General features: G+C 41.1%; 1 protein-coding gene and 1 pseudogene across 14 annotated transcripts in view; one reads left to right on the forward strand and one right to left on the reverse strand.

Moving 5' to 3' along the window:
- LOC309607261 (phosphatidate cytidylyltransferase, mitochondrial) overlaps window positions 1-26,150 on the forward strand; it is a 272,769-nt gene that overhangs the window by 179,191 nt on the left and 67,428 nt on the right. The window contains exon 1 of one of the 13 annotated variants that reach the window (XM_082345578.1): window positions 10,235-12,848. The exons of 11 other annotated variants lie outside the window; for them this stretch is intronic. In XM_082345578.1, coding sequence (XP_082201704.1) covers window positions 12,767-12,848 — 82 coding nt within the window. In that variant the 5' untranslated portion in view covers window positions 10,235-12,766. Of the gene's footprint in view, window positions 1-10,234; window positions 12,849-26,150 lie in introns of those variants that run through there. One more of the 13 variants, XM_082345575.1, reaches the window with a different exon arrangement.
- Window positions 5,698-6,273, reverse strand: LOC309607268 (small ribosomal subunit protein eS24 pseudogene; annotated as a pseudogene). Its single transcript has one exon. The product of its transcript is annotated as a small ribosomal subunit protein eS24 pseudogene (transcript).

The following is a 26,150-nucleotide window of genomic DNA, read 5'->3' on the forward strand; positions in this document are numbered from 1 at the left end:
TTCCTGTTACTGGGGCCACAGTCGTTGGTAGTTGGCGCTTCCCTGGGAGGCTGGGATGTCGCCCGTCTGCTAAGCCTACTTGGAAACCTAGTTCCGCAGAGCCCCCCAGCTGTCCACGCGCTCTCTGCCCGACTCCCCTAGACTCCATCCAGAACTCGGGGCGTCCCAGCCTTCCTGGCTTTCCTCCAGGCCCAGCTTAGGTTCTAAAGTCCTTCCTTCTCATTTTTTCTTTCAACAAATCTTCATTCATCACCTACCGGGTGCCAGGCATTGTGTCAGGTGCTGGGGAAGCAGTGATACGGGAGCTGGGGGGAGGTGGGCATCAATCAGAGGCGCACATGTGCCACTAAGTCCTCTGATGGGAGGTTCCTGGTGCCGCGAGTCACTAAAAACTCACCACCATCAGCCGTTACTGGACACGCGCTGGCGACCCTGCTCTGCTCCTCCAGTGAGTGCTCTGTCTCCTTCCCAGGACCCCTCACACCACAAATCCCTACCCACGTGGGGATAAGCAGGAATCCTGGTGCGTACATTTCTGGTGTTAGTACAGTTGAGTATTGATAGTTTATAAAGCTCTAGTCCTATTCTGGCTACAGAGCGTTGGTAGTTAAAAGAGAGGCTGAGAATGTAAAGCATTCCCTTCCGTGTAAAGCAAGATTGGAGCTGTGCGAATTCGAAGGAGGGGATCACTTCCTCGTGGGGAGGAAGTTGAGCTGTTTCTTAGGTGGGCTTATGTCACCCCCTGGTACTGCCCATGGGTAGCTCACTGGGATGCCCTTGAGCTCTGGAAGGGGTGGAAGGGCTGGAAGGCAGGGGGTACGAAATTCAGTTCAGAATCCCCAGTGCAGTGGTCTGATACTCAGGGGTGGGGAGTGTGTCAGAATTACCTGGGGAGCTGTTTCCAAACTGGTCTGAGTATAGTCGTTTCCTGGGTATAAGTTCAAAATATGTCTTTCCGGGCCCCCCCGGCCCCCCCCCCCAGCTTTGCTCAATCAACTGCCAGGTCCGGGGCCTGGCATCCATGGCCTGGCATCCGTGGCTTTCAAGGCTTCCTGGGTGATTCTAATGCACAGCCAGGGTTGTAAACCTCTCTTTCAGTGAATGGATTTCTGGTGAGCCTATGATTGCGATGTCCTCACTAACAGAAGCGTCAGTAAATAACATCCAGAGGATGACGACAAGGCCATGCTGGCAAATCCATCCTTGGAAAAATTGAATTGTTTGTGTTGTGAAAAGAATTTGATGGTATTGACCTTTATTTGATTTAATCGAACATCTTCAACCAAAACATCTAATTCTGTTTTATGTTACTAAAATATACTTGACTAGGTGAAAAAAATAAAATAAAATCTGAACCATCTGCTTGCTTTTTGAAGACCCTTTCTTCCCTCTTTGGTGTTTCTAGGTCAGTAATTAATCCAGGAAACTTTAAATGTCTACTCCTATAGGCACTGGGGCATATACAAAGAAAAGTAAGGCACAGATCTAACTTTAAAGAGATCACAGTGTGGTGAAGAAGATGAATTTGTTGAAAAAGTTTAGGGTACAGTTCTTACAGGTGCTTGTTAACTTAACATTGCAGATGATCTCGTTTTCATACCTAGTTTTTATTCAGCTGCTTTTTGCAAATCTAGAGTGAAACTCGCCCCCTTGCAAGATAAATCATTGTAGACTTTAAAAACTCTTCTTATTTTTGGTTAAAAGTAAGACCCTGGGTGGAGTGGAAAATCACAGCTTCAGATCCCAGTTCTACACTCTTTGTGTGAGTTTGGACAAGCTTCTCAGCCTGATATGTTTCCTCATTTATAAAATGGTGAGAGTACCTCCCAGCATTGTTGTGAGGATTTAACAAGAAACAAGATACCTGAGAGAACCTGGCGCTCTGCCATGTGCCACGCCCAGCACGTAGTAAGTATCCTTTGTCTTTCTGTTCCTTCAGCTTGAGGAAATTGAAGACAGTAGGAAATTGACCTTTTGAGCTGTACCGGCCATCGATTACATTGATCACATGACTAAGGGGGATGAGTCTAACAACGGTCCGCTTAGATCATGGTTTCTTGGCAGCAGCATTACTGCCGTTTTGGTCCCGAAAATTCTTCGCTCAGGGAGGCTGTCCTGTGCATTGTAGTGTCTTTGGCAACATCCCTGGCCTCCATCCACTAGATGCCCGTGGTACCGCCAAGTTGTGACAACCAGACATTGCCAAAGGTCCCCTGGGTTGAGGGAAGCAAAATGGTTCTGTTTGAGAGCCAGTGGATTAGACCCTTACCCCACTGTTCTGTGTGGTGAATCCTATCCCTCTGCCTCTTATGAGCATTTAAATGTTTTTACTCTCGGTCAGAGAAGTGTGAAGTAAAACCACAGCGAGGCTGCTCTGTACCTACCCATGTAGTAGGAATGAAAAGATGAAAAAGTGCTGGCAAGGGCATGCAGCAACCTAAAATCCCATACACGGCTGGCAGGAGTATAATTGGTACAAATACTTTGGAAAACTATTTGACAGTATCCACTCAAGCTGAATGTATACTCGCTCTATGACAAATACTTTGGAAACTATTTGAGTATCTACTCAAGCTGAATGTATGCTCACTCTGTGACCTAACGTATCTACTCAAGCTGAATGTATGCAGCAGAAATGCAGTCCATGCTCACCAAAGACAGAGACTAGAATATTTGTAGCAGCACTATTTATAATATCCTCCAGATAGAAACTACCTAAATATCCATCAGCTGTAGAATGAAGTGTGGTCCATTAGAGCAATGGAATACTATACAGCCATGAAAAGGAATGATTTTCACCTTCACTTAAAAATAAGGATAACATTCATAAACATAATGTTGAATGCAAGAATCCAGTCACATAAAGTTACATACCATATGATTCTATTTGTATTAAGTGGTCAAACTAATCTAATGCTCTTAAAAGTTAGGATAGTAGTTACCTCATGAGGGTAGTTACTGGAAGGGGGCACAGGTTGGGAGGAAGCATTAAAATTCTATTAAAAAACAGGTGTGTTGTCTGTTTTCTAGACTGGATCCTAGTTGGTGGGAAGGGTGATTCTGGAGGTAGAAAAATGGTGCCTAATGAATGAAATACTGTGAAGGCAAATTGAACTGCTAGGTGAAGATTGAATCAGAAATTGGGACTGTCAGTTCAGTGACCTTGACCTTCAGATGTTAAATATTTAGGACTTTTCCTCCATTGGACTTCTCCTGTTTTTACCATGGCAGTAAGTGCTAGCCAACCTGGTAAGAATACGTCTGTGGATAATTATAATTGGTGAGAATGTGAATATCAGAATAATATTTTATTTATGAAGGTTCTTTGAATGGGATTTACTGAACTAAATTGTCTGCAATAATGAAAACCACTAAAATAATCGTTTTTGTTAATAAGGAAACATTTGTTTCAAGCATATAAGGCACTAGTTTAAAACTAGTAAGTTATAGTGTTTTGCAAGAGATTTCTCCTTTCTTGGGAATGCTAATTAATTATATTCCCTTCCCCAGTACTGATTTATTCTGATTTATTTAAAACATCAATCCTAGTCTGAACTTTTAAATGCTATTTTTATCTTAAATTCATGTTAGTAAAGCAGATTTCCTATTCACTCATTGATATCAAGTGAATTGGTTTTGTTAGGATATTTTAAATTTTTGCAAAGTTTAATGAGAATGGAACTGTTTGTTAAAAGATACTCGCTGTGACTTTTTTTTGTTGTTGTTGTTGTTTGTTTATTTATTTATTTATGGCTCTGTTGGGTCTTTGTTTCTGGGCAAGGGCTTTCTCTAGTTGCGGCAAGTGGGGGCCACTCTTCATCGCAGTGCGCGGGCTTCTCATTATCGCGGCCTCTCTCGTTGCGGATGCGGAGCACAGGCTCCAGACGCGCAGACTCAGCAGTTGTGGCTCACGGGCCCAGTTGCTCCGCGGTATGTGGGATCTTCCCAGACCAGGGCTCGAACCCGTGTCCCCTGCATTGGCAGGCAGATTCTCAACCACTGCGCCACCAGGGAATTCTCTTCACTGTGACTTTTTAAGTTAAATAAGAGGCTAACTGTGTTTGAACTCAGGTGAGAAATTAGGCAATTTGCTTTCCCGAAGTTGTCTTTGCAATTTAAAATTCACCCTTAGAGGGTGCTGTTGTATTGAAAGTTTAAATCTTTGCTTTGAAGAACCATTTTAAGTTTTTTAAAAAGTACATATATCTGTGTTAAAATCCCATTATATTACAGTACATAATCTAGTCATACTTAATAGAAGTTGAGAGTGTTTTAGCTTAGAAATGTTACTATTTTATAAACAATAAAAGTCAAGATATACAGCTTAATGGCATTTGCTTTTGTGAAAAATTTGACAAAATACTGTCTATTTTTCATCGTCATTTCAGTGTGAGCAACTCCAAGTTAGAGAAATAAGCAATGTTTTGTGATATATTTAGGAATTCTTTCCTTGAGAGAAAATGTAAAAAACACAGAGAACTTAATAGATATTCAGGTTTACATCCTTGATACTTGAGGCATTTGAAAATTGTTTTGTTTTGGTGTCTTCTTTAATTCAACAGCTACACTGTTGAAGACCTACTGTGTGCAAAACAGTCTTTATAATCAGGTAGGGGAGAGATGCATAAATCATCTCGTAGTCTGCCTTGTTTTAGAATTAAGTGCAGTGTAAACCTAAAATACAGTGGACTCGTAAAGAGATTAATCCTAGCTAATGGGGTTCTTGTGAAAGGTGGGATTTTAGCTGAGCTTTTGAAGAGCCACAGAACTTTGCATTCTAAACAATATTTAAAAGAAAAAGTTTCGTTCCTTAAGTCTTCTTTCTTACCACTCAGTGCTAAGTTTGTTTTCACTTAAACCCTCTTCTATGCTTTCCTTCTCTTACAACCTTGTCTTAGTAATTAAGATAATATAAAAAAGTGAGAGTGCCTTGACCAATGAAGTATTTAACAAACATTATCATCACCATTGTTACTGTTGCTGTTCATATTATACTGAAGAATGTGCCCGTAGATTGCAGTGGGGTCTAGAGATGCTCTTAAACATGGCACTTTTGCACATCCAACTTTTTGGTTAGTTGATAATGTAGATCAAGTTACAGTCAGACTTAACTTTCTTCCTTTGGTAGGGTTTTTGATTATTAGTCACATATAAGGTTAAAGTGATTTGAAAAAATAAATGTGTGGTAAGGAGAAAAATAAACTTAAAAATGAAAGCATTAGTTAAATACATTGGTTACTTAGCATCCTGGAAAGAAGAGGGCAATTGAATCCATTGCGGGGGGACCAAGTAGCCCTGTAGGGTTATTTACATTTCCTGGTGTCTGTGAAAAAATAATTGTTAGACTTAACATTAAAATATTCCTTGCTTGGTAAGTGTGCTAATGAAAGCATTTTATTTTATTTCTTTATTTAAATTTTATTTATTTATGTATTTATTTGTGGCTGCGTTGGGTCTTTGTTGCCACATGCGGGCTTTCTCTAGTTGTGGCGAGCAGGGGCTACTCTTCGTTGCGGTGCGTGGGCTTCTCATTGCGGTGGCTTCTCTTGTTGCAGAGCACGGGCTCTAGGCGTGTGGGCTTCAGTAGTTGTGGCACAGGGGCTCAGTAGTTGTGGTGCACGGGCTTAGTTGCTCTGCGGCATGTGGGATCTTCCCGGACCAGGGCTCGAACCCGTGTCCCCTGCGTTGGCAGTTGGATTCTTTTTTTTTTTTTTTTTAATGTAAAAAGTCTTAGTTTATTAACTCTCTCATGAAAAATCTGCACAATCACCACAGACACAGTCACTGCAGAGTCTTTATTCCTTCCGTTGTCCAATCTCCAGCTCACTTCTTTTTGCCAGCACCAGCATTGGCCTTTGCAGTCCCCCTGACTTTCTTCATTCTGTTCTTGCGTTCCTTTCGCTGTTTTCTCGAGGTCTTTTTCTTCTCATACAGGCCATGTCTTGCAAGCCTGTGTTTGGGCTCATTCTTCTTTGCGTAATCCAAGGAATCATAAATCATGCCAAAGCCAGTTGTCTTGCCACCACCAAAATGGGTTCGGAATCCGAACACAAAGATGACATCTGGTGTGGTCTTGTACATTTTGGCTAGTTTTTCCCGAACTTCTGTCTTAGGTACTGTTGCCTTCCCAGGATGAAGGACATCGATGACCATTTGTTTCCGCTGAAGTAGTCGGTTGGTCATGAACTTCCTTGTCCGTATAGTTACCGTGTCGTTCATAATGGCGGCTGATCTTCAAGCAGCCAGGAAGGAAAAGAGCGGCAGTTGGATTCTTAACCACTGCACCACCAGGGAAGTCCCAGCATTTTATCTTTTAATAAGTGTCTCGAGAGTGATTTTGATCATTTGGCTTTTATGAAGCAGCTCACAGTTTTGCTGATTCTATTCTAAACTGGTAGTCAACTCTCTAGCAAGTAGAACCGTTTAACCTAGTAATTAGCCTGGGCTTCCTACTGTCATCATTTTGCCATCATTATTCCACAAAGATGTTGAGACGCTGCCATAATGAACATTTATGGAGCCCTTATTTTATACTGTGGGGAGCTTTATACCAAGAACTGAAGCTTAGTTTTCCTTTTCTCCAAAGCTTATGGTCTAGTTCGGGGTATTGTTACTAATACATGAAATAATTAGTAAATAATAGAAGAGAAAAGCATATGCATACATGTCTACATTCTCTGAAAGTTTAAAGTACAGGGAGCTTCTCCTTGTAGGCTGTTTTCCTTAGCCCCCAGTTTTACTGAGATATAATTGACATACACCGCCATATTGTAGACTGTTCTTTAGGACAGATACCTCATTATAAACATCTTTAAATCTTACAGAGTTCTAAATAAATGTTTGGAATTTTTAAATCTTTAGCTGTTAAATCTAAATGAAAAGGACATATCACGGTGTTCAAAAATTAGATATAAATGATCCATTGCTTATGTCTCACCAGGGCATATTTTCTCGTATGTCCCTGCTTTTTAAAAAGTGAGGACCTTCCTTCACCCTCACATTGATTATATAAGGAATATAGTCTTTGCAGGTAAATTAGAAACACAGGAAAATATAAAAAATGCCCACCCCTCCAAGATAGGCACTGGTAACATTTTGGTATGCTTTCCAATCATTTATTTATTTTTATTTATTTTTTTCCTTTTTTTTTCTTGTTTTTTTTTTTAAAAATTAATTTTTATTGGAGTATAGTTGCTTTACAATGCTGTGCTAGTTTCTGCTCTACAGCAAAGTGAATCAACTATAGCTATACATATATCCCCTCTTTTTTGGATTTCCTTCCCATTTAGGTCACCACAGAGCATTGAGTAGAGTTCCCTGTGCTGTACAGTAGGTTCTCATCAGTAATCTATTTTATACACAGTGGTGTATATATGTCAATCCCAATCTCCCAATTCATCCCACCCTCCCCTTCCAACCCTGGTATCCATATGTCCATTCTCTAAGTCTGTGTCTCTATTTCTGCTTTGCAGATAAGTTCATCGGTATCATTTTTCTAGATTCCACATATAAGAGGTATTACACGCTATTTGTTTTTCTCTTTCTGACTTACTTCACTCTGTATGACAGTCTCTAGGTCCATCCACGTCTCTGCAAATTGCACAGTTTCGTTCCTTTTTATGGCTGAGTAATATTCCATTGTATGTATGTACCACATCTTCTTTATCCATTCTTCTATTGATGGACATTTAGGTTGCTTCCATGTCCTGTCTACTGTAAATGGTGCTGCAGTGAACATTGGGGTGCATGTATCTTTCTGAATTATTGTTTTCTCTAGTACAGTCTTTTAAATACATGTGTGTGTATATTATTTTCTGCATATGTGTGTATACTTATAAATACATAAGCAAAATTGGTGTTTAGTGTACATACTATTTTTATATTTTTTATTTGCTTGTTTTCATTTAACATATGTAGTTCCATTAGCATATGTTTTGAGTATATCATTTTCTCCTGTCATTATATTTTTTAGAAGGAATTATAATGGTTGCATACTATTCTGTCATTGATATACCACAGTTTTCATGCATTCCTTATTTTTGGACTTTTAGGTTTTCAAATTTTCATTATTATAAATAGAAGCATGATAAGCATCTTTATGTAATTCTTTGACCAAATCTTATTATTTTCTTAAGACAGAGTTCTAGAACTAGAGTCCAGAGCAAGGAAAGGATGTGAACATTTTCAACACTACAGACAGCTTGATGCGTATGTTGACTACTTTGTAGAAAGGCATTGACTGCTTACACTTTTACTAGCAGTGACACAAATTCCAATGGCAGCTCACCTCACCAGCATTAAATAAGATTGAAATGCTTTCTCTTTTTGTTAATTTGGCAGGTAGAGAATCAGTTAATTTTTTTAAATTTGTATTTTTACTATTTTTAATGAGGTTGAATAGGCTTGTTTTTAAGAAAAAAAATTTAAAAGTGTATTTATTTTATCTTTTATTTGTTTATATTTTTGGCCGTGCTGCGTGGCTTGCGGGATCTTCCCCGCGACCAGGGCTCGAACTTGTGCCCCCTGCAGTGGAAGCATGGAGTCTTAACCACTGAACCGCCAGGGAAGTCCCTCGAATAGGCTTTTTAAAACTGTATTGGCCATTTGTTTCTCATGTTCTTTGCTCATTTAAAAATAATTTAGATTAAGTTTTTTCTTATTTTCTATTTTTTAATGTTTATATACCAAGAACATTCATCCTTCATCCACCATAGTATATGTCACAAATATATTCTTCCATTTTGTGTTTTGCCTCTCTACCTGGTTTTGGTGTTTTCAGATGTACAAAACATAAAATTTGTATATTCAGTCAAATTCTACAGTAGTTTCCTCTGTGACTTCTTTCTTTGATTTAATTCTTTTTCAGGCTTAGAAAGTGTTTCCCTATTCCAAATTAGATAGTCTGAACATTTTCTTACAGTTTTTAAAGTTTTTACTATATGACAATATCTGTTTCACTTTTCTTATTCTCTTCCCAGTTCCACCCCAGAAATGTTCTTTGCTTTATGTTTTATTTATTTATTTTATTTTATTGAAGTAGAGTTGATTTACAATGTTGTGTTAGTTTCAGGTGTACAGCAAAGTGATTCAGTTATATGTGTACATATATATATGTATATATATGATTCTTCTTCAGGTTCTTTCCCATATAGGTTATTACAAAATATCAAGTATAGTTTCCTATGCTATACAGTAGCTTTATGTTTTAAATATCTGATAGATCAAATTTCTTCATCCAAAAAAACCCAACTTTCTTCCTGATTTTTTTTTTTTTTTTTTTTTGGTGGATAAAATTTAGAACCATCCTTCCAGTTTCCTTAAGAAGAATCCTGTTGGTAGTTTAATTATGACAATGTTAGTCTGTGAATGAGCTTGAGAAGCACTGACATTTTCCAGCGCTTGGATTTTTTCAGTGGATATGTTGACCATAATCTGAAGCCTGATCAGAATCTAGATGAGTTTCCCTCAGATGTGAGGACTTGTGTCCCCAGAAGATGCTGACAGAATCCAGTAGGAGAGACATTGAGTTAGATAATCTGGTATGTGCTGGGAGCAGGGAGGGGGAGATGGAGAGTCTACCTTTGAGGTGTTTTCATCTTAGAGATTTTATTCAACAGGAATTTATTGATGGCCTACCATGTGCCAGGCTCCTGCCAGACCAACCCTGCAGAGGTACAGAAGGCACAGCCCTTGCTCCTAAAGCCTAGACGTGCCTAGGATGGAAGCATGTCTGTGGGCAAATGATGGCAGAGGCCTGGGAGTGAGGACTCAGAAGGACGGGGGTCCCACAGGACAAAGGAGACGTGTGCCAAGTCCTGAGGGAAGAATGAGTGTTTGCTGGGAGAGGGGCTGGAAGAGTCTTGCACAAAGAGGGAATGTGTGCACTGAGACGTGAAATAATTTGGTTTTCGAGAGTAACTGTAGGTAGTTCACTGCTTGAAGCGGAAGGTGGACGGTGTGGGGAGCTGTGATGGGATAGGTCCAGCCGCAGGAACTGGCTACCCCGTGGAGTCGGCGGGTGTGGCCGCCACCCTTCAGGGCGGGGCTTCTCAGACTGTCTGCCTGGAAGATTTACAGGACCTAAGATGACTCTGTCAAATTGCTATCAACGTTTCTACCTGTTCACTCTCCTGGTCTGTAGCTCTAAGCAGGACCACAGTAGCGTCCAGATCAGTGGGAAACACACGGTGGGGGCTGGGGATTTTATTTTCCTACAGCTCATTGCAAACACAGGTCAAGGTGTACCTGTGGGCCTGTGTCCACATGGGTGGTTGCCTCTTGGAGACTGAAAACTACATTGTAAGTGACACTGAGTCATTAAAGGGAAGTTACTAAATATTTTACTCCTATCGTTACCACTGGATTGTTTGGATCTGGTTAAATCACTGTACTTTAAAAAGAAAACTTTCCTTCTCAAAATAAGTTGTGTAAAATGAAGTATCTGAAGGCAGGTGATTTTTTTCCCTCTGAGATAAAAGCAGTGGTTCTCAATCTTGGGCGCATGTTAGAATCGCCTGGGACTCTTTAAAATCAATCCCAACACTGGGCCCCACCCCTTCAGATTATTTTGGGGTGCACCCACAGCCTTAGGATTTTTAAAAACTCCACACTGATTCGAAGGTGCAGCCAGCTTTCTCCCGTATGGGGTGTGCTAATGACTCATAACGTTTTCTGATTGAGAAATTACGTCAAAGAATGTAGCACAGTAATTGTTCTCCACAACCAACTGGGTAAATTGAATTTGAACCAAAACTATCAGTTGAACTTGAATCTGTACCCAAAGATATTAAGATTAAGTACAATAATATATATTAGATGCTGTAAGAGTTTTCTTCTGACCCTCCCCGTCAAGTACCATCAAGTACTTTAATTACAAGTGATGGTGTACATACCTTTTAGTATAGCTTATTCGGATTCTAGAATATGTAATCTAGCATTAATAAATAGCCTTGTAAATTAAAGCTTGTGAAATCTCGATTTTTCTGTTGCCTCCTTCACCTGCTGCTATGCCAGTTACTACTATTGCAGCAGGGACGGCAGCAGTATTGGCTGTTGTATTTATCTCCAAATAGGATTCAATTAGAACAACTTGTCATGAACATGCCTGTTACCCAAAGTGCAACTGCTAATCTTTTAACATATAAGCCCTTGAAATTATTTATCCAGTTCTTATTTTAGGGTATTACAATGTCAAGTCTTGGTCTACAGTATAGCACACCCCTTGGTATTTCCTAAATCTCCAAATAGCATACAATAGTATTAGTATAGAAACACCTCCTGTGGTGAATTACTAGTCTATTCATGGTGCCAAAAGCTAGGCGCCATCTCCAAAGAGAAAACTATTTTTTTCCCTTTATTTTGCTAGCGTGTTCTTCATGTGCTGAAGATTCTGAACTTTCAGTGATTTACTGATTCAGTAAATAGCTTTTGGGCACCACTTGTGCTGGATATTGGAGATGTGAAGTTTAAGGCCCAAGTCCTTACAATAAGGCGTGACGTGGCGGCATGCTACTCTGTTAGCCTCTAATACACAGATGGAACAGCTTTCCTATGTGCAAAATGAAAATAATTTTATCCCTCCCACCCATCGTGTCAGGTAGGCTTTGTGTTTTGGATATGTAGTCTTACCTCCTTAAACTCTCTCTCTTTCTCTTTCTCTCTCTCTCTTCCTGTTTCTCCTTATCTTTCTCTCTCCCTCTTCCCCTCCTTATTTTTTAGAAGGTTATAAGGGAATAAAACACTCTAAAAGTAGTTCTACCAACTATTTTGGGAGCCATATACCATTATTTAATTCCTCTGAGCCCCAGTTTCTGCTGCTGTAAAAAGGTGATACCATCCCTGCCCTGTTTATGTGAGTTGTTATGAGAATTATGAGAGAAGTTATATGTAACATGACATCGAAATTTTAAATATACAGTTAAAGTGTAAATGGACCTTGTAAAACGACTTTTAAAAGAGAAGGAAGGAAAGAAAAAAGAAATATGTGGTATATGTACCACAGCAAAGCACTTTGGGTTTCTGAAACCCAGAAGTGAAGCTACACCAGAGTTAAATTCCATGGAAGTTTGCTTCCATGATGGATTTTTGACTTTGTACTCAGCTCCTGAAAAAGCGACTTCCTGGGTTTTCTCTTCCCTCCTCCGGTTTTGCAGCGGCAGGGCTGCTTCCTGTCAAGAGCCGCTCTGCCCCGGCCCCTCCTGCAGACTCTCCACCTCCTCCTCCTCTTTCTTTCAAACCCTTTAGTACATTTAGAGCCTGATCTTGTGCAGAAAACATCCCTGACATGTGAAGAGCCCCGGGGATTCAGTGAGCATGCTCCGCGCTCCCTCCCGCTGGGAAGAGGAAGCTCGTCCACATACGAGTCATTCCAGGCATAGTCGGCGTGTCAGCGCAGTGAACTCGCAGCGGGCTGTGAGCGGCGCGAGCGCGGCTTTGTCCTAGGAAATGGGCTTCGGGTTTTCCTTCCTTGCTCCTTTCTTACGTCGAAGAAAGACCCGTAAAGACTTCTGAAACGAGTTTTTAAATGCTCGATCGAGGATCCAGGACGTATACCGTCTGCCCACGAACCCTTGAAGGGTTTTCTGCAAGTTCGATTTTGTGTGCGTCTTTTTTTTTTTTTACTTTTACTTTGTTTTGATCCGAGGCCGGGCCTCCGTCTTTGTGAAGTTTAAGAGAAGAGCCAGGAGCTGCTCAGCACTAGTTGATTTTGGAAACGTACTTTTTCGGGGCGAAAGCAAAGAGCTGGTTTTCTGTGCTAGCCCAATAAATGCTATTTATGAAGATGGACCTGTTGAACTACCAGTACTTGGACAAGATGAACAGCAATATCGGGATTCTGTGCTATGAAGGTAGATGTTCCCTTGTAGAAACTGCTACCCTATTGCTTTGGTCAAGGCCACTCCTCCTTTCCGGTTCTGATTGCCTTCTGTGCATTTTGTTCTCTTTCTTGAGGCTTTAGGGTGCTTTGAAAGGCAAGCGGTTCTTAGGTACTGTTTTCAGTACAAAGTTTGTTGTTTGTATCTTAGCCTTCAGGGGTTACAGTGGAGAGGGCGGGGGCGGGGAGGTGGTAAAATATACATTGTTAAAAGTTTGCTTTATGCTTGCAGCATACTAACTCCTCACATTTTAAAGTCTTTTAAATTGTATTTCTTTTTTGATTTCTGTTGGTGTTTTCTTTAGTGGAGGAACTTCTGGACCCAAGTAAAAAGTTAAACATGCCGGGTTTTCTCTCTCTCACTCTCTTTTTTTTTTTTTGCTTTGATACTTATTTTAAACATACACTATCTACATACGGTATTCCTGTTGTAGTCTAACAGCCAACAAGAGCTTTGGATTTTCATGTAGAGGGGAACAGAAAGTTACAGTGCGTTTTTGTGTTCAAGAGCGATTGTCCCAAACAATGAAGAATTTTTCTATTCAGTTTGGGGGCCTGGAAGGGCACCCATGTCACAGAGCACAGACTGGCTCTTTGTCTGATTTCCCATTTCCTGTACAGCTCTGGGAGAGTTCTGACATTGAAGGATGTTCCCTCCACACTCCTGTCCCTTGTGGAAGTGATTGCACAACCCACCAACCAGAAAGCTAAATTAAAAAAAAAAAAAAAAAAAGAGCTCTGAAATCTTATCATTTATTACCTCCTACTAAACCATGAGGTATTTCCCCACTGCCCTGTAGTATTTCAAGCTGTCTCTGTTAGTAGTAAGAAGAGAAAAGGGAATTTCTTAATCCAACATTATCTACGTGCGATTTGAAAAAGTGGTAATGGTCTGAGTCTGAGTAGCCGGAGACACATCTCCGGGGGAATTCAGCTTGGCAGGGGAAGTGTTTTTTGTTGTAACCACATACAAATCAAGGAGACATATCCCTTCTGATTCAGCAGGAGAAGTTTCCATGTCTCTGCCTATAGTGAACTGAACATTGCTCTAGAAAAAGAAAACATGGAAGAAACTTGGGAGGGTGAGCTGATCCACTTGTATTTTTCGTGTAAAAACTTTAGCCCTGTTGCCCAAGCAGTCGAAAACTTACCCTTTCCCCTTCAAGGAAAAATCTCATTCTTATTGTTTTTTATGTAACTTTGTGGATAAGAATCTCATATTTAAAGTAGTCTTTCTTTTTTTCCTTTTTAAATCCTACTTGTTCCAGGAATGCGAATTTTGGTGAATTGCTTTCTTTGAATCTGCTGCTTTAGGTATCATCCTGCTTCTAAAGTCACTCATTTAAAAGGCAGACTTTTTTTTTTTTAACATCTTTATTGGAGTATAATTGCTTTACAATGTTGTGTTGGTTTCTGCTGTACAACAAAGTGAATCAGCTAGATGTATCCATATACTCCTATATCCCCTGCCTCTCGAGCCTCCCTCCACCCTCCCTATCCCACCCCTCTAAGTGTCATAAAGCACCGAACTGATCTCCCTGTGCTGTGCAGCTGCTTCCCACTAGCTATCTATTTTACATTTGGTAGTGTGTATATGTCCATGCCACTCTCTCACTTCATCCCAGCTTCCCCTTCCCGCCCCCCCTGTGTCCTCAAGTCCCTTTTAGAGTGGTCTAAGCAGCAAGCCACCAGGCGTGTTTCCTGTGAAATTAACACTGCAGTTAGTTTAAAAGAATTTTTTTTCAGTGAACAAGAAACTGAAAAGTTTTAAGGCACTTTCTGTTGGATTGTCTTTGTCATTGAGTAATAAGATATTTTCAAAATAAAGCATAATAATCAGCCTGAGAGAAGAATGTAGGGATTATTAGGAAATGGATACCACATTAATTTTTTATGTCTGCAGCTGGTGAGGAAAAGCTTACGGAAAGCTTGTCCAGGTTGATCTGTTGTTTAGTAGGTACCATACACAAGAGTGGTCTTCTAGGCTCCCTCCTTAATTGGGAGGAAGAAACTTTGATTCTGAAAGTTGAGTAGATGTGTGGGATGATGTGTGTCTGTTTGGTTTAAACATCTGCTGCTATTTTCCTTATTATGAAAGTTAACATTATTTTAACACCAAAATAAATACACTGGAAATGAAGAAAAGCACAGCAAAATCTGAGTGGTGTTTATAGTGGGTTGTTTATGTCCTAGTGGTTTTCTCAGTGTAAACATTGCACACATCTGCTCTGAACTCAAAAGGGTGTTTAGAAGATGCGCATAAATCTTAGATGGGATTTTTTTGGGGGGGGGGGTAAGAAAAGTTGGAATAGTTATTGTTCCTTTTAAGTCCAGCACTTTGAGAATATTCGTATTAAATCTATCAGCTCACCAGCATTCCAGGGAAGTTATTTGGAAAATGGAATGTACAGTTGGTGGGCAGTGTTTGATTTCACTTAGGGCCCAGGCATGTTTCACGTGTCTTAAAAATAAGGGACAAAATAATTGTATGAATTTTTAGTTTTAAGAAGGTGAGATGTTGACGGTTAATTATTCTCTAGGTTAGTTGTACTGTTTTCCTTATTTGTGTTAGAGCTCTACTCCACAAAATAAACCATGTGTCTGCACCATCTTTCCTCAACCTCTCTAGCAACTTATACACAAACAGGTCTTTTTTAGCCAATTATCTCATAGCATACAAGGTCTTCCTAAAACCCCACATTTAAGGTAGACTCCAGATGGCTTAGATATGGACTCTCTGCTTGGTGTCTGCTCCTGACTTTCACCATAGAAATCCACAAGCATAATTGAAAAGAGAATTAAGGGAAAAAATGAACCACAAATAGATTTGGGGTGGGGACCTGTTGGGATAGGAGAAGATGATTGGCAAAGGGCAGGAAGAATCTGCATTTGGCTAACTTATGGAAACTAATTACCTTCATTGGTGATAAGCCAATTAGCAGAACTCTGCTTGGGTATTAATATGTCTTTTCAAAAATCTCTGGTTTATTACTGAAATTCTCAACAGTTAGCCAGTCCATCATTCATCACCCTTCCTACTGTATGTTCAAATTATACCCACTTGAATCCCAGTTTTGCCTCTATCTCCTTGAAAAGGAGCCTTCATTTTTTCCCCTCTGAACTCCTGAGAATGCGCCACTAGTAGACCGAAAGCCTCATGAAGGCGGGGCTTTGTCTTGGTCGCTGTATCCCTGAGTCCTGGCACAGTGCCTGGTGTGGCTCTCAGGAAGTGGTGGACTGAGAAATCAATGAAATCTCTCTGTCGGCAGCTGTGGTCGCTACTGTATAATTTAGCAGTTAATTTTATACTGTCTCATGTTCTCTAATTATCTAATTATTGCAGAGCTATCCAGGGCCTTAGATATAGCTAATACATTTGCCTTGTTTTTGCCAAGAAAACTGAGACCTAGAGAGGTGAATTGTCCATCCAAGTTTATTCAGAAAGTTTGTAACAGAATTGAATTGAGGAACAAAGTGGTCTCAGTTAGTCTGTGATTCTTCTATACCATACCACCTCTCCAAAATTATTTGATGTCTTGCCTCCTTAATTAATCATCACCTCCTTGATGTTAGGGGCCATGCTGTGTCCCGGGGACCTTCACAGCCCGCAGCACAGGGACAGCATCTTGGATCACGATGCACAGTTGAGTCTGACCTGGATTCTTCTTTGCTCTGAAATCAGTTGTTGGTCTAGGTTCCCAAACTGTTGTGATAATCAGGGAAGATGGTGATCAGGGCTCTAGGCGAGGAGCATGGTCGGAATTCGCCTTCCTTGCTCCTCTGGCACGTAGCTTTGCTTAACTTTGTTCTGACTGCAGGGGAGGAGGCCCTGCGTAGATGCCAGTCACAGAGAGTTTCCTCAAGGGACCAGGGAGCTGGTTCGACCATGGACTTTTCTCAAGATGGCTGATGGTTCTATTTACATAATTACTTAGTGCTGAAAACTTAGGTCCTAATAAATGTACTCATGGTTGGCTGTGGCTTTAAGCTGCTGTTAGTGATACTTTAATTATGGGTTAAGAGCCATTAAGGTGTAATTTGGTAGAAGAATTCTCCCCTTTTAATTTAATGGTATGATTTATATTGGGAGAAAGGAAGAATAGATTGTATCTTCAGATCTTCTGAAAGCTTAAGAGAAGAGTGTTATAGGTTCCTGGACTTTTAGAGCTGTTCATTGTTTCAGAACTTAATTATCACTTGTTTCATCACAGGCTACATATACATTAATTTTCTGGAATTGAAAGGAAAATGTACACAACAAGGGTGGTTGAGTCGAGTGAGACCCTGCTAGGGATGTGAGCAAGGCCCATGCCTGGCTGACAGATTTCTTTTGTTTTCTGCCAGTTTAACCAGCAGCAGTTTAATGGAGTCCTGGTTTCATTGTTCTTTGTCTAATGAGCTCAGAGGCATCAGGAAACTTAGGAGTGTCGGTACTAGTGAGTTGAAAAGGGCACAGAGCAGAGCCGTTTTGTACTGGCTGTATTCTGTCCCCAGCCCCGAGCACCAAGTGACCAGCTCTTCACCCAGGGGTGGGGTAGAATATCTGTAGCTGTTTTGCTGTGGAAATTCATTTTACTGTAGCTTTTAATTTGTAGGAGAGGGTCGGGAGTGAGGGGGAAGGGGGGAAGGAGAGATGGAGAGAGAGGGGGAGGGGGTGAGAGGAGGAGAGGTTGGGAGGAGCTTGGTTAATAAAACAAGCCCAGGTGAACCCAAGAGCTCTCCTGCGAGGACCTGGCCAGTTTGTATTCCTTCTATCTACAGTTTGGGAGGGAAGGTGTGATTATCCTCTCCTTCCTTCCGGCTCCCCTCCCTTGTTTCTCTACCCTTTTCTGGAAGGATTATTTTACTTGGCTGTTTCTTGGAACCTACACCAGCTTTGTTTTGGAAGGCGGATTTCTCTTCCTTCCTTCCTCCTTACTTCCCTATCGTCCACAGGGCCTTCAATTCCTAGGGTGTTTGGATTCGTTGCTGTGAAGGAAGAGTATTTTAAAAACACACCGTAAGATATGAAGAAATTCCCCCTCTGCATATGAGAAGATTCAGTACCTCTCCTTAATAGTTTGGTTCTGCTTTGTTGTGAGGATGTTGCAGAAAACTGGGCTTTGTCGTGAAGAAATTAGATCCAGATTTAGCACTTCTGCATGTACACAAAGATATAAAATCAGTCTTACCAGGGATTGTTTCTGACTGTATCTGTTTTATCTCTCTGTATCTGCACATTTATTCCATGACTGTTTATATTTAGTGGTATCTATGTATATACTGGGCTCCTTGGAGCTGAGCTCCAGCCTTGCTCAGCAGTGTCAGTTTGTCTTACAAAATAGCCCCTCTCCCTTTTATTTTTTAATGAACTCATATATCAGCGCCCCCCCCCCCCACCCCCCGCCCCGGCCCAAAAAAAACTTCAACCACTTTATTTTAAAAGCAGAGTCTGAAATTTTTATTTTCTCTCTTTTGCTTTCTTTCTCTCTACCTTCCTGAATGTTACATGTTCTACTAAATTCTAAGGGATTATTGCCAGTTTGCTTTCTTATCTTGCCTTTTCTGCATTCTCTTTCTTAGAATTCTGTAGATTGTTTTAATTTCATGGTATTGTATACAGGATATGTTTTAATCCTAACAATGTGAATCACTGCTAGTTGAAAGAATGTTTATTTATGCTAAATAAAATAGAAAATCCATTCTGAAAGTTGTCTTTAATTTGTGGCTATTTATATGATCTTTTCTGAACTCTTAACATTTCACCCATCTGTTTGCAAAGAAGTCTGTAAACATAACAAACTGAAAAATATTTAGTAAGTGATTGGAGAAGACTCAGTACTGTGCTTTTGTAACCCAGTATCCATTCTCTTAAACATGTATGGAATGCCTCTGCTCTGCTAAGGAATGTGTTAGGTCTTGGGTTGATCTTTCTCTGTCTGTGTGTGTCTGTCTCTCTCTGTGTGTCTCTGTCTCTTAACATTTTTTATTATGAAACATATCATATAGACATAGAAGTACATAAAACATATGTGTAATTTATAGTTAAAAAATAATCAACCTTGTAATCATCACCAGGTGAAGAAGTATTCAATCGCCTCCTTCAAGTATTCTCTCCCAGTCAGAATTCCTCCCGACCCCAAGAGGGCGTCGCAGTTGTAACTTGCTTTTCTTTATACGTTTACTACCTATGTGTGCCATTCTAGACAAATTAGCTTAATTTTGTCTGGTGGGTTTTTTTTGTATTTTTGTTTTTTTTTTAAAGCCCTATATAATTGGAATTGTCCTGTAAGTCTTCTCTGTGTCTTGTTTATGAGATCTTTTAAAGTAGTGGCCACATCCTAAGAGGTTGTCTTCTCCATATGAAGCCTCCTTCTCGGGTTGGGGGCGGGGCCAGGGGCGGCTTCACCCTGGAACTTTCGCAGATGTCCCAGCCTCCCTTTTCACTCACCCGCTGCTCCCCTGTTAACAGACGTGGTGTTGCTTTGGTCTGAACTTTTTTTTCAGTCAGTATTTTGGTCACAGTCTTCACCACTGTTAAAGCCCACCAGCATCCATGTGTAATGGAAAATTGTGTGTTAGAAAAATTCTGCCCAGCACAGATGTAGAGAACAAATGTATGGACATCAAGGGGGGAAAGTGGCGGGGGGGGGGGGTGAGGGGGTGGGATGAATTGGGAGATTGGAATTGACATGTATACACTGATGTGTATAAAATGGATAACTAATAACAACCTGCTGTATAAAAAAATAAATAAAATAAAATTCAAAAAAAAAAATTCTGCCCAGTTTCGGAGAGCGCAGAACTGGGGGTGGGTGGGGGGATGCTTCTGGAGATACATAGGTTAATTAGGGTCTGAACAGAAACTTTAGTTGTGCATTAATGAGCAATTTGCTTAAAGGCTGAGGCTTGTTACAAGTCAACTTTGTCTCAGCGCCAGGTTTCTTTGGAGGGTAATCCAGGGACTTTTAGATATACAGAAAAAGCTAAAGTTGTTTGTTCCAGTACTCAAACAATACTCTACATTGTATAGAGGTGGCTGCTAGAGAGCAACAAAGAGCTGAAACAATAGTCGGCCTTATGCACCATCTAAAATGATGAATGAAGGATCATCCGTATGTATCGCTCTTGGTATTTATTTTATATCTGTTTTGCGTGAAAAGAGTTGCCTGTTAATGCTTCTTGGCTAATGATTAGATTTTAATAGAGTGAATTCCCGGATTTAATGGTTTGATGCAGATGCTTTCTGCTGAGCAGTTTCGCACGGTGTTCACACTCGCTCACCTTCTGCTGGACAGAGCCTGTGCCGTTTCCCTGTTAACAGTCGAGGGAGTGATGAGTGCAGATTTCTGCATGTTTTCCCCCCTTTGAAAACAAACACATCTTCCATGATGTGGCAGCCCTATTAAAGTGACAAGGGATTAATTTAAAATTTTATTTCATTGTCGGCGGCTTCCTCCTGTACCCATTTTCTCCCTTTCTTACTGTGCGTGTCCTTTTCAACTATTGTTTTTTTGATGAGCAACTGATAAACTATTGGTGACCCCACAGAGAACCCGTGTTTTATTTCCTTGCTGAAAAGCTCTGACCTCTTTGCCAGTGCTTAAAATCACCCAGGAGAGTGATTTGGGTAGCTTTTTAAAGAAATATGTAATAGCAGCTATAGTACCAGGCTTGAAGTTCTATTGAGTGGAGGGTAAAAGGGATGGAAAATAGTAGTCATTCTCGGTGTGAAACCTATGTAAAGTTTTGTAACATGGCCCCACTGAATTCCCAATTGGGAACAATTACCACCAATTTCTGGAGATGATGATGGAGCCCTTTTTCTGTTAGAGGCTTTATTTCAATACAGAGAGGGAAGTGGTAGAGTGAAGTAGAATTCCAGGACTAACAGCAGACATCAAATATTGCTCTTAGTGTCCAATAATAAATATAACACATAAAATATATATATAATGTATATATATATAAAAATATACTTTTACATATTCTATATATATAAATATATAAAATATACACACATGTGTATACCATACATGGTTTTATATTTTGTTTGACAGAGAGAGAGAATGAGAGAGCGCCTTCTTGTAGAGTTGGAAGGATCCTTATGTACCATTTAAGGAGAGAATAGTGGAACCACCACATCTCCGTGGCTTTCCTGCCTGCAGGCTGTTCAGAATCTGACTCCATCCTTCTCTCCTTTCCCCTCGGCTCAGTGAAAGGCTGGTTCTTCCATTTATGCTCACAGGTCCCTACCCTGTGGCCTCAGGGACTTAGCAGTGATTGGTTTCTTTTCTGATTTCCTTTCTTCCTCTCTTGGGTCTTTCTCTTCATCATGTGCTTACTACGCACAAGTCTCTCCCAACTTTAAAACAAAAACTAACCCATCCCTAAACCTTGTGTTCCCTTTTTACCTATTAGCTCTCTTTCCCTTGCCATCCAGGTTATCAGAAGAAGGTCAGTGTTCTCTGTTTACCGTCTGTCCATTTGCTCCTCATTCCACTGTGATCTGATTTCTGTTCCACGACTCCATTGAAATTGCTTTGGACAAGGTCACTAAATGATACCCTCGTGGCACGTTCAGTGGACACTTTTTAGTCCTTAGTTGAGTCTCTGCCTGTGGTGCTGACTCCTTCCAAATTCTTAAAATTCTTACATCCCTTGGCTCAAAGGCTTATTGGATCCCCACTCCATCGTGAACGAGGTGCTGTGTGCCGCATCAACAGGGGCTTTATGTGCTCCTGGGGGTGGGTAGGAGGGTATATAAGAGGGAGGCAGGCTGATAAACATTTGTTCTTAGCTTGAGAACAGATTGGAAGGAAAGAGGAGAAATAGGAGAGGACGTGACTGTGCAGTGCTTTGGGCAAGAGGTGGCGGAAACCCAAGTCACGGCGGTGGTAGTGAAGAAGGAGAAGGGGGTAGGTCTTAGAGACGTTTGGAGAGAAGACGGAAGGGCGTGGTTCTGGATGGGAGCAGGGGAAGAGGCGGATGACGGAGAGGGCAGTGAGGCTGCTTCCCCAGCTTCCGGCTTGTCCGCGTGGAGGGACGGTGCTGCCGTTTGCAGAGGCGGGAAACACGGGGAGAAGACTGGCTTCTGTGGTGAGATTGTGAGTTTCATGAGTTTAGTTTCGGGTATGTTGAGTTTGAAGGATCTTTGAAATTTCAAAGGAGAGATAAGTATTAGAAAGTTGAGTATATGGGTCTAGAGCTCAGAGAAGTGGCCGCTGCCGGAGATAGTAATTTGGGATAGAGAATAAGAATGGTCACCTAGGAACAAAGACTAGAATAAGAAGTTGAAGAGGTCCTAGGAACTCTTCTCTTAGTCAGGTCTCCATGGGTTTTCTTCATTATCACTAAAATAACCGCATCACTGACCCCACCTCTCATCACGTTCCCTCTGGGCCTTGGTCTGTAACGTCACGGGAGTGTCATTCCTCACGTACCCCTCCGACCTCATCCTCCAGTACTCCATCGCCCACGTCATGTCTCCCATCGCTCCTTCACCCGCACCTGTGGTCCAGACACACCCGACTCCTTCCTTCCGGTGAGCCGTGGCCTCTTCCTGAAATTCCACCTGTTCTTTTTCATGACTCCTGTTAGCCTCTCCCTCACGGGCAGAGGCTTCTTCTGGAAAGTGACCCTCTTCACCCCTACCTTCTTGGCAGGGTTAGGTGTTGTGTTTGTGTCTGCATGGCCTGCCACGTGTGCTTCTGTCAGAGCATTTGTACTCACCTGTCTGCCTTGCTGTAAGCTCTGGGAGGGCCAGGCCTTTGTCTTTCGTCTCTGTTCTTAGCATCAAGCACCGTGGTGTCTGCTTATGGGTGAATCCGCTCCACTGTCTTTTCATTAAGGATAAAGAGACACTGGAATTGTGTGACTAGCCCAGGGATGCTCAGTCAGTTGAGAACACAAGGGAGTTTGTTAATTCTTAGGATGTTCTTAGAGGGGGGACAGAGAGGCAGGAAAAGGAGGTGTGTGAAGGTGGGGGGGGGCACTCTTTAAGGCTCAGTGTCTGTAGAGAAACATTTTGAAGTGGGCTGGTTGCTTAGAAATAACTGCCCCTACTCATCTGTTTTTTGTTTTTTTTTTTTTTTAATAGAAGGGGGACAGCCCACTGGGGAGACACATCAATCTCATCATTTTATTTTTATATTTATTTATTTGTTTGTTTGTTTTTGGCTGTGTTGGGTCTCTGTTGCTGTGCACAGGCTTTCTCTAGTTGCAATGAGCGGGGGCTACTCTTTGTTGCGGTGCTTGGGCTTCTCATTGCTGCGGTGCGCGGGCTTCTCATTGCGGTGGCTTCTCTTGTTGTGGAGCACGGGCTCTAGGTGCGCGGGCTTCAGTAGTTGTGGCGCATGGGCTCAGTAGTTGTGGCACATGGGCTCAGTAGTTGTGGCGCACGGGCTTAGTTGCTCTGCGGCATGTGGGATCTTCCCGGACCAGGGCTTGAACCCGTGTCCCCTGCATTGGCAGGTGGATTCTTAACCACTGCGCCACCAGGGAAGCCCCTCATCTTGTTTTCTAATCACTTGCCTTTAGTCTATGAAGTGAACTGATCATTTATGGGAAAATATTTAATACCTGTTACATGCCAGGCACTGTTGTATGTGCTGGGGATGTAGATATCAACAAAATAGACAGCAGGATCCCTGAGTTTCTGGAGCTTAACAGCGAAGATGGGAGGCAAACAATGAAGATGTAAATAAAGAAAGAAGGTAATTACAGATTATGAAAAGTGTTATTATTACAGGTTGCTGTGTCTTAGCTGACTTACTGTTTACAGTAGTTTTATCCATTCTCAAAAAGTGACTGCTTTCAGTTCCAAGCTTTGAGTGGATGATTTCCCTTATTGTCTTGTGAAGGACTTAAACGTATGTTGAGGAAACTTGAAAAAAGTTTCCTTTGGAATCTTAGAAGTGTGGAGTCTCCTACTTGGTTTATTCACTGTAATCAGAGTCAGACTGCCTTGCTCCATCGTACCTGTCTGTTATATTGGGAACTAGTGTTTATTGCAGTCTTATCAACTTAAAAAAACCCAAGATAGTCAAATGGTTCATTTGGGTCCTAATAGGAATAAAATATATATTTAGAATTTACAAATTCAGTGAATTAAGAAAAAAAAAAGCCCAGGAAATCAATGGATTAGTTGTATGTTCTTTTTAAACTACTCTAGTCAGACCTTAAAAGATATTGCCCTGTCTGGGATAGATCCTACAACAACCCAAAGGAATTTTTATTGTGAGCTCTTATTTCGTGATAACAGAGTATTTGCTGAGGGCTAGACAAAAAGGCAATCTTGGACTTAATGTGGATAATGGACTGGAGTGTCCCACCTGTTTGGTTTTCTTTTTTCTTTTGTTTGCATTGAGACATAATTAATTACGGTGAAATATTAAGGGCATGGGTTCATGAATTTTCCCCCTGTGTTTTTACTTTTTGTAACCACTACCCAGATCAAGACATAGCACGTTTTCATCACCACAGAAAGTTCCTTCATGCCTCCTTGCTCAGCAGTCCCCATCCCGCAGCGGTACTGTGACCACTGATGTGACTCAGTCATCATAAATTAGTGTTGCCTGCTCTTGGGCTTCATGTCAGTAGAATCATTTGATTCCCACTTCTTGTGCTTGGCATAATATTTCTGAGATTGGTCCACGTTGTTGCCCAGATCAGTAGTTTGTTCTTTTGGATTGCCCTGCTATAGTCTGTCATACGAGTATATCACAGTTTGCTTCTCTGTTCTCAGGTTGATGGACATTTGTCTTGTTTCCAGGTTTTAACCATTATGAATAAAGATGCTCTAAACAGTTGTTTTACTGTGGTAAAAGTATACCATAACATTTGTTATTTTAGCCGTTTTTAGGGTGCAGGTCAGTGGTATTCAGTCTATTCACTTTGTGGTGCAGCCTCCGAACATTTTTATACAGGCCTTTTTGTGGACATATGTGCTCCTTTCTCTTGGATAAATACTCATGGGTGGAATTGCTGGGTCATTGGGTAAGCTGAACTTTTTTTAGAAACTGCTTAACTGTTTTCCAAAGTGGTTGTACCATCTGACACTCCCACCAGCAGCACCTAAGGGCTCCGGGAACTCTATGTCCTCACTAGTACGTGGTGTCGCCGGTCTTAAATTTTAGCCCTGCTGGGGGTTTATCGTTGGGCAATATCCAGGTGTTTTTCACTGTTAACTTATAATCCATTACTTATTGGAATACCTACTGTGACACTGCTGATTGGTATGATGTGCCAAAATACATAGTCTCTGCTTTGGATGAGTTGATGGCCTCAGTTAGAGGCTGGAATATGTATGTTTGTTGTCTAATTGCAGGGCAGAGGTAGTGATTTTGGTATTGTTCAAAGGAGGGGTTGTTTTTCCAAGTGGGTAAATCCAAAGCCATGGAAACCAGCAGGCAGCCAGATTGAGAGATGTGAACAAACACCAACGTGGCACAGAGGACTCTTTTTTTGGGAACACTTTCCTGTAGTATAGTGTTGCTTTGCTTTAGTTCATGTTGGGTAATGATTCATCCACCCACTGGCCTGTTAAAACAAAGCTCAGGGATTAAGCTCTCTCAGCTCCAGTTTGATTTATCTCCTGGTTTGCCTACCATTCCCTCTTTAGGTTCTTTTAATCTGTGCCCCCGCCCCCCCGCCGCCTTTAGAATGCCCTCCACGCTCCGTTCCAGCAACATGAATTCTATAGATCCTTCAGCCTCCATTTATAAAACTTTGCCTGAAACTTTTTATAGGCAGGAATAGTACTATAACCTGTTAAATTCTCAATTCCTGGCAAGATGCCTTGTTGTCTTTCAATGTGTGATGATGTTTATATCCTGTTCTTTTGAGCTTCTGTAGAGTTTACAGTCTGTATTATTCATTTAGCAGTTATATCACCTTGTATTTTGTTATCTTTAATGTAAATACAGCGTGACATTGAAAGCAAACAAATGTAACAGCTCCCATCTAAATAAGTAAGGTGCTGAAGCTTGTCTTCAAAATAGTTACCCTGGAAAATTACACACTTAACACTGTGATGATCTCATTCCCAGAACACTGCTGGTGATTTAGAAGTTGCCTTCATGGTCTGAGGTACATTCTTTTGAATATTTTAAACAGTTACCGGTAATTAAATGTATACATTAGATACTTGTAGAGGACTTACTCTCTGCCAGGCTCAGTTCTGTGTAAGTGTGCCTATGACATGATGAGCTGGGTTTTCCTGTCATTCCAAAGCCAGTTCCACAAGTGGAGTTTGAAAATATATTTTAATCAGTGACAGTTTTCTTTGGAATAAGTA

Source organism: Balaenoptera borealis (genome assembly GCF_965194805.1).
Source record: "Balaenoptera borealis genome assembly, chromosome: 12".
Taxonomy (NCBI): Eukaryota; Metazoa; Chordata; class Mammalia; order Artiodactyla; family Balaenopteridae; genus Balaenoptera; species Balaenoptera borealis.